This window comes from Sarcophilus harrisii, chromosome 1 (assembly GCF_902635505.1).
Source record: "Sarcophilus harrisii chromosome 1, mSarHar1.11, whole genome shotgun sequence".
Lineage (NCBI taxonomy): Eukaryota > Metazoa > Chordata > Mammalia > Dasyuromorphia > Dasyuridae > Sarcophilus > Sarcophilus harrisii.
Window position 1 is genome coordinate 596554369 of NC_045426.1, and position 12056 is coordinate 596566424.

Consider the following 12056-nt stretch of genomic DNA (forward strand, 5'->3'; position numbering starts at 1 on the left):
GTATTTTCTATTACTTTACCAAAATTAGATCAGTTATTATATACATATCAAATAAATTATTAATAGTCATTTTCCTCTTTAAAGTATGTTTAGAACTGGTAACTTTTTTTTTTTAAATGGGGACTGGTACATGCTTCAATCAACAGGCTTACCTTTACATACTGGTGGTGGATGGCTCCATTGTCTGTTGGCCTGGCATTGAGCCTTTGTTGGGCCTTGCATTATATACCCAATGTTGCATGAGAATGTTACAATATCATTGAAGTTGAATCCATTTCCACTTGTTCTTCCATAAATTGGGCTACCAGGGTGACCACAGCTAACAGCTGAAAACATTTATAAGAACAAAACAACAAAAAAGGCCCAAAGATAGTAATGTTGGGTTATGTTATAAAAATATTTAATACCCCAAAGACAATTTAATAAAAAAAACATTTATTTCTCAACTTTTAAGATTGGAATTGTGATTTCAATGAGGTTGCGAAGATCCCAGGTGAGGAAATATGTTCTAACAATAGAGATCCACAAATTGTCAGCAACCCAGAGTCTTAGATAGTTGCCTGAGGCTCTACAAGGTAAAATTGTTCTCAAATAAAGTCTGAGTATACTATTATGGCATTTAGATTAAAAGTCAGCACAATTCAGAACCAACCTATCTTTCTACTCTTACTCCTTATTATTTCTGTGTAATGTGGTAAAGTAGAAAAACTGTCAGGTCTACATTCAAATCCTATATTAAACTCTAGATGTCTGACCTTTAGTGTCACATAATTATTTTAGGAAAAATATAATAAATGCACTAAAAATTTCAAAGCAATTATTTGACAGATTAAGAAACATAGATATTTAGGGGAATTGTAAGAATTATTTCTTTTTTTTCAAACCATTTTTAATCTATTTTATAAAGAAGACAATAATTATAAAATATAAGGATAGAATTTCCCTGTTGTTCTGTGCCATGCTTACTTACGCACACAGGATGGCAGCTGACCAGACCAATTGTGATCTTGTTGGCATATCCGTACAGAAGAACCAATCAATCGAAAGCCAGGATTACACTGATAAACAACTGTGTCTCTGTACCCATAATTTTCTCCAATGACTTGTCCATTCACAATGAGCTCTGGAACTCCACAATGACCCGCTGAAATAGTATTTACATAAATTGAGGAGAAAAAAATTAGTCATTCTTTTGACATCTTCAATCATGGCTTAAGTTCCCATTTTTGAAATATATATTTAAAAACCCCTTGATAACAAAGAATGCCTCATTTCTGTCTTTTTTTATCAGCACCGAGTACCTATACCTGTAACTCAGGGGGCACATAATAAAGCATAATTGAATGGAATCTATATCTAATTATCTAATAATTTTCAAATAAATTCTCTTTTGCTTTTGATGATAGAAAAGATACTCTGAAAACAGCAATGAGGAATAAGGAGAATTCTGACTCTCTTATCTGAACTAATAATTAGGGAAACAAGAAAAAAGTATTATTATCAAGAGAAAGTCAGGTCTCAGTACATACCAGAATAGAAGAAATGTGTATAAGGATAATAGTTAAGCAAATATTCCAAAAAGCACCATTGAAAGAGTAAGCAGAATTTTATCATCTACTTTAGACCTTGGTGGTTAGTTGCTTTCATATGCAGACACTAAGAACATTCTTCTTCCTTTTTCAATGAGTTTAAGGACTGGCTCCATCCCCACCCTCCAACTCCTGTCTTCATGCTAGGGGACTTTAGTATATTTATTGAGTCTTCAAGTACACTATTTTTCCCCTCTTCATTTTATTCAATTCACTGACCAATTCTTCCGCTACTCTTCAGCTATACAGAGAGATCATCATAACTTTGATTTTTCTATGATTCACAAGTATTCCACTTCCTATTTCAAGAACTCTGAAATCCTATTTTATGACCATAATCTTTAATCTTTTCATCTTTGCCTGAGCTTTATGATACTTACCTCTTTTCTTTTTTGTCAAAATTACATTCAATCACTCTAAAACTCAATTCTTTCTCAGGCCATCTTCTCTGCAGTGGATGTATTCTCTTTTCTTCCCTAAAGGGAACCTTTGATGAATTAACACAATCCCTCTCTTCCATATTAAAAAACAACAGCAAAAACAAAACAAAACAAAACAAAATCTTTGCTTGTTTTTTCTGTTGTTGGTAAACCCCGTATATTGGAAATAAATATGCTAGCTCAAGATGAGCAATTTCATTTTAAGCTTCCATTCTGTGACCATGCAATTATTATGTAAGGATTTTTGGTTTGTTTGTTTATTTTCTTGTTTTTTTTTTTTTTTTTTTTTTCCCCTATGAGAAAAGAACTTCATTGCTATTGTTTGTCACTGATGTGCAATGTGCTCAAAATCTGATAAACCACTGGTGATATATGTGTCCTAAATTTGGGGAGCAATGGATAAACATTTCCTTTCCTCATAAGCTTTGATAATTGACCACCAATCAGAATTTAAATTTAAGTTATAAAAGCTTAGTCAGAACCCTAAACATTAATGGCTTCAACCATCAGTCTGCTTCTGAGTGATCCTTAGTCAACTCAGACTTCTTGATTCCCTCCATTTCAAGATCCAAGCTTCCAGTGTTTACTAGAGGGCAGTGTCTACTGGTAGAAACTTGTAAGAATGCCACCTCAGAGGGAAGAGACAGTGTTCAATTAGGCAAAGAGAAAATCCCACCAGGGATGTTGATAGAATACTTGTTCACCATTACCTTTTTTTGGGGGGTAATGGGGGTGGTGATGTTTGTATTGTTGTATTGTCAATAAAGTCAGATTGCATGGCTTGATTACTAAACATCTAATTAATGAATAAATGCCTGCTAAAGTAAAATGCTTTTAGAATGAATTAATTCCCATCTGGATCAAACCCCTTGTCAAACCTTATCATTAGATTACCACTAACTTCCTTCACTTCTATTAATATGATATTGATTGGAAGGAACGGGGAAGTCACCAAAGTCATGTTCATTATATCTGCTAAAATTTTAAATTTTGCAGTCTCACCTAGATCCCAATGTAGCAAGGCAATCATTTTACTGTTTCCTAATGGTTTCATAGTCCTATTCTTCATAATAACTATTTGAAGCTTTCTTATTTTTCCTCAGGCCCTCATTGCTAAGAATCTAATACTTTATCAAAAAAAAAAAAAAATTGTAGCCATTTTTCAAGAACTAATTCCTTCTCCTGCTCTTCATTTCAAATCATTCAGACATGTTCCTCAAATATTTTCTATTTTACTCATCACTTTTGAAGATTTCCACATTCTACACTCAGCTTGATCCCATTTTTCCCAGTCTCTTCTAGTAGATTTACCCCCTTACCGTTCTTTTCCTTATCTTCAATCACTATCTACTGTGTTCTTTATTCAAATGAAACGACTCTTTAAAAAGTTATCCAAGATCTTTCAATCTTTATTATTCTTGATATCTCTGTAGCCTATGACAGTAGTAGATTACTTCTCCTAAATTTTCTATCCTCCCTAATTTACATTGCATTGCCCTCTATTAATTCTTCTTTCTGCCTGACTCAGTTTCAGTGTTCTTTTTGGACACCAAATGTTCAAGAGAACCCCATTCCATTCCAATTTCTTCAACAGATTATTTTCTCTGTCTTATTCAGTCTAACACTTTTTAATACCTCCCTTTCTACCCTTTAATTTCTTACTGCCTATAAATCCCATGTATTCCCTAGCCTAAAACCAAATCAAACCAAATCAAAACAAAACAAAACAAAAAAACTCATTTCATCTCTCATTTCATTATTTCATCTGCCATTTGTAGGTAAACTCCTTGACAAGGTCATCTACAGTAGATATCTCCACTTTCTCTATTCTCATTTTCTTAAATCCATACAATCAGATGCTGACTTACTTTATCATTCTACTAAAAGTGCTCTCTCCAAGTTACCAATAATCTCTTGCTTGGCCTTTTCCTCATTCTCTTGGCCCTCTCTGTGGCCTTTGACAAATATTATTGATCATCCTCTTCTGCTTGATACTCTCTTCTCTCTAGATTTTGGAACACTGTTCTCTATTGGATTTCCTTTACTTTCTCTGACCTCTTATTAGTCTCTTTTGCTGAATCTCATCTAAAATATATACTCTTCACTGAACTCAAGAGTTCTGTCCTAGCATTTCTTCAATTTTCCCTTTGTACTACTTCACCTGGTAACCTCAATATCAACCATGGACTATCTCTTCTCATTTCCAGCAACCTTCCCCCCTTCTCTCATTAGTGAGAGACTCCTAGAGCTTCCCTTTTGTAGAGAACCCAGGCTGGCCTAACTTTATCTCTCTACTAACCCTGATTTTCTTTGGACTTCAAAACTGTTTCAGAGCTGGGAACCTTCATACTTCATACCCATCTCAAGCTTCAACTCCCTTTTGTATATGTTCTTGCCTGATTAAAACACAAACTCCTTGAAGTCAGGGACTATTTTCTTTTTGCTTTTATTTGTATATCCTGGGATTAATAACTGAATTTATCCTCATACAGCCTAGATTTAAGATGCTTTTCATTCTAGTCACCTCTTTTGAATATTATTCCATTTATCAATGTTCTTAATTTGTAATAACCAATTTTTTTAAAGCAAATTAGAGTATATTGCAAATCTTATAATGCACTATATAGATAGCAGCTTTCATTTTTGTAGATATGAACTGCTCCATCTCATTATTCATACTTGCCTAAACATTTATAGTGCTTGCCCTTGTCCCTTTTACTTGGTTCCTGTTACTCCCCGTACTTGAAATGACCTTCTCCCATGTCAAAATTCTTCAAGACCCAATATTATCTTCTCCACGAAACTTTCTTTGGATTGTTAACAGATTGACATAATTTCTTTCAACATTCATAGGTGTTTGCTCTCTTTCTCCTTTCCTACAATATAGAGAAGCTCTCTGGCTTGCTGTCACTATTTGAATATATCTAGTACTTGAACTCTGGGTAAAGAAAGACTCAGAAGGGCTGAGTCTGATGCAAGTCATCTTCACATATGATCACTAGCTTTGAGACCCTATTTAAGACACAGAGATCCTGAAAAAAACTAGTTGCATGGTTCCAAAAGATCTAGAAAATATCATAGTAGATTGCTATATCTTTTGGATGTAAGGCCCTCTAAGAAGCTAAAAAGTATAAGGATTCACCAAAGCTGAAATTATCTTCCTGAAATTATTTTCCTGCATATATATATATATATATTTATATTTATATTTTTACCCCACAATAGAATATTCTCCTTGAAGGTAGGAATTTTTTACTTTTATCTTTCCATCTCTAATATGCAGTATAGTTATTGGAAAATAGTGAGCACTAAATAGATATTTACTGATTGACTTTGGGAGAATATGTAGTTCAATCATGAATATTTATTGCCATTTTTCAAATGATAAAACCAATACTAGCAAACCAGTGTTTGCTAGAGTGTATACTCCACTTGTCAGATAACATTAATTCTCTTGACACAGTAATGCATATTGAAAAAGTTTTACATTCCTATTTCTTCTACATTCCTATTTTCATAACTTTATATAATACTTTTCATATTTTGCCTAATAAAATTGTATTGTTGGATTCTAAAGTATGCCTATTAGTCAATCTGCCTCAGAGAAATGGGATTTAAATTAAAGGCTTCTGGATAACCTCTTTTAACTTTGGAATAAAGACTATATGATATGTGACTATTTTCAAGCTTATCATTAGGCATTTCTTATCTTCTTGAAGGCAAAAATATATTTTAAAATATTCAAGAATAGATATTTCATCATTATTTTTTACCAGCTATAAACCTAATTAGCAAATATTTAGAGCTAAATTGGGAGCATTTAACAATACTCTATTTGCTTTGTAGTATATTTATTAGATTTGTGAAGAGGAAAATAAAAATTTTCCTACACAGGCAAGTTAGAAATTACTGTAAAAGAATTTTTTTTCTTAAAAAATTATTATTATTTAATTCTACATGTATTGTCATGATCTTAAACCCTTTTCTGGAGGATAAAGCATAAATCATGACAGCATTTTAATATTAAGAGAATTAATGATGTATATTTGAAAAAAAAGATGAAGCGTAAATCATGCTTTTTAATATTGACAAAAAGAGTTTGAGGATAAACACCCACCTATATATATATATATATATATATATATATATATATATACACACACACACACACACACACCTACATACACATACTACTTTACTAGTCAGGAGTATTCATAGTATATTTTAAAAGAACTCAAATTTTAAAATTAAAAAAAAAAAAAACTCTACCAAAATTCTATTTCACAAATGAAATTCCACGTGTTTGGATTTAAATATTAAAAATAATATTTTTTCTGCTATAGTGCTGTTCTCATGTTTCCTTGTGTTATGTAATTTGACTTTGGTTCTAACCGGTGAAGCTAGTGAATAAACTACTAATCTAGAAAGTAATCAATTAGAAAGATGTTCAATGATAATTAAGAAATTTCTAATGGGTTATAGATTTCTTTTCCTAGTATTTCCTTATTTATATTTGAAAAAAAAACCTCATGATCAGAGGAAGATGTTTTTTTTTTTTTTTTTTTTTTTTTTTTTTTTTTTTTACTGTATCAATTTGATGATACCTTCTAATGTATATAGAAGTTGCACTGTTACTGAAAGTTGTTGGAATCCTAGTGTTAACTCAACTTGAAACAAGGTACTAAGTGGAACTGAGAAACAATGCTTGTGTTCACACCTGTACTCACTGGAGTTCACAGGTTTGGGAGATTTCAGGGTTTAGTATGAGATATCTGAATTCATACCTCCCTTGAAGCTCTCAGGGACAGAGACCACTCTGGGAGAAACCCATAATCCCTCTCTCTCAGAAGAGATCCTATATAAGAAATAGACAGAGGCTTTCTCGAGAGTTGAGCTGAAAACACTGAGAGAAGAGTTTCAGCTGAATTAGATTAAAGAAGGGAGCATAGGTCAATTAGCACAAGCCCTCTCTCGGAGGCAAGAGAGATTCATTGCATCTTCCACCTTGGTGCTGGCTGGAGGCTGAAGAAAGCAGAGGCAAAGGACAAGCTGCAAGAGCACTTGGAACCAAGCAGAAAGATAGGCCTCTAAGAAAATTAACCAGGCTATATTGAAGACAATAAAAGATCTGAACTTTTAGCATCTGGTTGCATTTGGGTGATTATTACTTGAAACTGAAACTAAGGCTGCCTCCAGAAAACCTCCCCAAGAAACCTGCTTCCAGAGAGAACCATTATATATTATTTTAAAGAAGAAAAAAGACCACAGAAAGTCTTACAGCAATAAAACTATAAATCATTTAAGAATTGAATAACTTATTATAATAATAAAAAATTAAAACTCTAGAAATTTTAAGAAGTCCAGGAGTTTTTGTTTTTTTTTTTTTAAAGAAAGATACTGACATGTGAAATTCTCCTTCTGTATTCACTTACACTCATGTTATCAATGTAACTATTCTATTTTACACTCATGTTATCAATGTAACTTTTCTACTTTTACTTCAAAACAAAAAAAACAAATCAATCCAAATCATATCATAGAGTTACACAATTCAGAGTAACAAAGCATAAAACAAAACATGAAATAAAGTAAAAATGCTGGAACAATAATGTATTCATTGGACATTTAGTCAATAGTCAGTTGATACATACACACACACACACACACACATATATATATATATATATATATATTACAAGAGCTGAATATGATTAATATTAGTTCAATCATATATTTAGCTATTATTTTAGCTTTCAATATTTCTCTAAGATGATAGACTATAGTTAGGAAATAACCAAGTAATAACTCATATTTTATATATTAAGAAACTGAGGTTAAAATAAAATAATTAGCAGTCATAAAGATTGCTAATTGATTAATCTCAACATGAATAGCTTTTTTTCTATTGTATACTATGTGCTATATACAGTGCATCCAAAATCCTAGTACCGTTTGAAATAGCAATTTTAAAACTTTTGGGGGACTCTGTATTTCATTATTTAATAGTAGTAATAGAAGCAGCAGCAGCAACAGCTAATGTGGATTGTATTTCATATTGCACAAAGCCCCTTCCCCATACCATTCTAGTGAGATAGGTAATGGAAGTATTACCCTCATTTTATAGAAAAGAATCTGCTTGCCATCTTGGGGAGGGAGTGGAGGGAGGGAGGGGAAAAATCAGAACAGAAGTGAGTGCAAGGGATAATGTTGTAAAAAAATTACCCTGGCATGGGTTCTGTCAATAAAAAGTTATTTAAAAAAAAGAAAAGAAAAGAATCCCTAAACTCAGGAAACTTCAGGGACTTTCTCAATGACATTTATCAGGTAAAGATTCAAGTCTAGATCTTTTGAATGCAAATAACAGAATCAAAGATTCACAGAATCTCAAAGTTAGGTAGGCTATTAGATGCCATTTTCTCAATCTGTACCTCAACAAAAATTCCCTCTATAACAAAAAAGAAAATTACCAAGTCTCTACTTGAGGACTTCTAATAATAGAGAATATTATTTTACTTGTTATGCCTCAATCTACTTTTTGACACATTGAAATAAAACCTGTCTTTTCCTGTTTTCAACTCATTGATTGCATTTCTGCCTTCTGCAGCCCAAAGGAAGTTTAATTCTGGATAGCTATTCAAATACTTAAAAATAACTGTATTTTTCCATCTTCTCCTTTCCAGACTTAACATTCCTCATCCCTAATTCTTTTAGTATATATGTGTTTTCATATGTACAAACATGTATATACACATACATAAATATATTTATATATAATATGTTAAGTATCTCCCTAATCTTAAGCCCTCTCAGTACTTTAGTGCCATACATTAGAATCTTTCCTTAAAATTAACACTGACCAATATTAATGAATACTTTTTATATATGATCGTGAAGATTCTCTGAATGTATCTATTTATCTGACAATCTATCCCATGCTTCCTCATATTTTCCATAAAGCTATGAATGTAATATTTTATTAAATATTTACACAAATAGTTTATATAGTGCTGATATACTATATCAAAATGCATAATGAGTATAACTCCATTGGTATTTTTAAGAGAAATTAAAAAAAAAAAACTTTATTTTTCTTGCTTTCTAGTTTTGTAAGAAATACTAATATGTAAATTAAGTAGAGTAATTAAAATATGTACCTAAGCATCTGGTTTCAGTTCCACTCCAGAGTCCAGAAGAAAGGCATTCTCTTACAGTAGAGCCCACAAGCATGTATCCTGAATCACATGTAAAGATAGCTGTTGATCCATATGAAATTTGAGTTCCAATCTTATTCCCATTTGGAGGTGTAGGAAGTTCTCCACAAGAAATAACTTTAAAAGTTAAAAAAAATGAATAATTTTAGAAATTATATTCTATGCATGGTTTTATAAAAATAATTTTATCAATTGTATTTAATTTTATTAATTAGAAATATCATTTACTCATTCAAATTGGATTTTTGCAGATTAACAGAAAAAAATTTGAATAAGTCATGTTGACAATTTACTTCTTGAAAATCCTTTGTTGTGGAAACTGTTTGTTATTTTTTAGGTCAAGAAAAATAAAGGAGCTAATATATTTAAGTGCTCTGGCCCTAATTCTTTTTAATTTAAAATATTAGTTGTGGATTAAGGAATTCTTCAGCAAAGAGGCTAAAGAGCACAATTGAGAGAAGAAAATCTGGTGTGATAGTGTCCAAGAGAAACATTTCAAATTTTGGAAGTATTTAATATGATTTGATCATTTATTTTAATAAAGTTATATATTTTTGTTTTATGTTAAATACAATAAAAATCATTTATTTAATATACAAATCATGCAAATTCTTGTAACACAGAGGACCAAAAATGAGTCCTGAGCTGCTGAATAAAATATGACAATTAAATCAGAAATTTCAAGATATTAGGATTTAGTCCTCATTGAAAAGTTTTCATTATATTTTTTCTTTCACGTAGCATACTGCTAATTTGTGCAACAATGATAAACCTACAAAATCTCTAGGTTCATGAGGTTTTTAAATTGCAGAATAAAAATGTACATACTGTTTACTACAGAGAAATATATTTAGGATTCTAAGAGTTTTTAGATGTTTTGTTCTTCAAAAATATAAATTTTTATTGAACTATTTTGAGGTTCCCAAAGAAAGTGAATGATGTAATTTTAAAAAATGCATATATTTGCTAAACAGAAAATTCAAGCTGAAATAAACTATGTTATAAATTAGTAAATCAGTAGTGCAATTGGTTGAAAAGTGAAAATGATTCACATTATTTTCAAATGCTATATTTGATTTTTCCATCAAATTTTGTTTCATGCATTTCAATAAACAGCCTCATTCTCTTCTGTATTACCTTTTTTGGATCCTGAATAATTGCTATTGTGCAGATTTCATTGGAAATCAATATCTATGACTTTTCTATTTTGTACTTCTAAGGAAAATTGTTTTTGAGAGTCATTAAACTTTGTGGATAGAGCAATAGATGATTTCAAATTTTTTCATTCAGTTTTTTAAATGTTCTCATCTTTTATGGAATGATTTGTTCACTTGCCAGGGCAAGCAGCTAGTTTTCTTTGATTATAAAATATTAGAGAAATAGCTATATGTTATTGTAACTTCTTGTGAGTTTACTATTATTACATGATATAATGAAGTACAAACCTCAACCATTTTCAGTAATCTCTGGAACATTAGATCTGAAATATTGGGAAATAAATTCTTCATCTACAAAATTCTGAAGTTAAATTTTGTCACAATGCCAGGCACTTTAATGGTCTGGTGCATAGAAGCCTGACTTGTGGATCATATAATAATTGGCTTGTTCACATATGGACATTAAGCAATTTTGAGAACTTAAGCAAAATACTCAACTGCTAAACGCCTCAGCTGTCTCATTTGTAAAAATAATCATGCTGATAGCTATTTCAGATAATTCATGGTAGTATCATGAAAATAAAATAATACAAAGTTTTGTGTAAAAAGAAGTAGAATTTCTTTAATAAAATTTTTTTATTTATTTGTTGTTTTTTGTTTGTTTGTTAACATCATCACAGACATCATGATATGATACATGGAGACCTAGTATTATAAAAGTTCAATTTCTTCCTGCAAAACAATACTGGCTGAGTGACCATGGGTAAGTCATTAACTTTTCAGTGCTTAAAGCAACTGTCTGAAATAATGAGTTAGAGATAAATACTGATGTACATCAATGAAAGCAACAATAATGTCAGGAAATCTCCCTGCTAATATAATTACAAATTTGAATAACAATAAAAATACATTAATAAAAATATATTTGTCATTATTATTATTATCATGATAATCACAGGTCTAGCACAGATACCTGAGAGTACTAATTGAAAGTACTTTGATAGTACAAACAAAATATTAGTTGATAGTACTTTGGGAAAGAAAAAAAATACATTATTAATTAGCATTTTAATCATCTGCTATTTTTCATATGAACATCATGCAGTAGGGAAAAAAATAAGGTTAGTAATTACTCACTTTGGCAGTATGGTCTTTCATTTCTCCAGCTCCAAGTCCCATTAGCAAGACATTCAATAGATGCGGGGCCTAATCCATGATAACCAGGATCACAGCTAAAAACTACTTTTGTTTTATACTCATAATGGGAGCCATTCACAATTCGCCACCTTCCATGTTCCAATGAAAAGGAATTAATGCTTGGGCAAGTAACAACTATTTGAATAAAAAGAACATTGTCTTAATTAATTCAACATTTTATTTGTTAGAGAAATGTTTATTGAATATTCATTTTGTACTTGACCAATAAATTAGAAAATTTTGGAGTTGGAAGAGGCCTCAGAGGCTATTTAAATGAAACTGTTTCTGAACAAGAGCACTATATTCTAAAGCATACGTGAACATTCAACTTTTCCTTGAAAGACTGGTGAAGGAGAATCTACTAACTCAGAAAAAAATGCCCTGCTCTTTTGTATGGAGATGATTGTTAGGAAGTTACGTTTAACATCAAGTCTAAATTTATTTCTTTGTGATTTCTATGCA

General features: G+C 31.2%; 1 protein-coding gene across 2 annotated transcripts in view; it reads right to left on the reverse strand.

Moving 5' to 3' along the window:
* Positions 1-12056, reverse strand: part of CSMD3 (CUB and Sushi multiple domains 3) — a 1575929-nt gene that overhangs the window by 98797 nt on the left and 1465076 nt on the right. For both annotated transcript variants that reach the window (XM_031954893.1, XM_031954946.1), the window contains 4 exons: positions 11535-11729; positions 9184-9357; positions 971-1144; positions 153-326 (listed from right to left, as the gene is read on the reverse strand). In XM_031954893.1, the coding sequence (XP_031810753.1) occupies positions 153-326; positions 971-1144; positions 9184-9357; positions 11535-11729 (717 nt within the window). The remainder of the gene's footprint in view (positions 1-152; positions 327-970; positions 1145-9183; positions 9358-11534; positions 11730-12056) is intronic.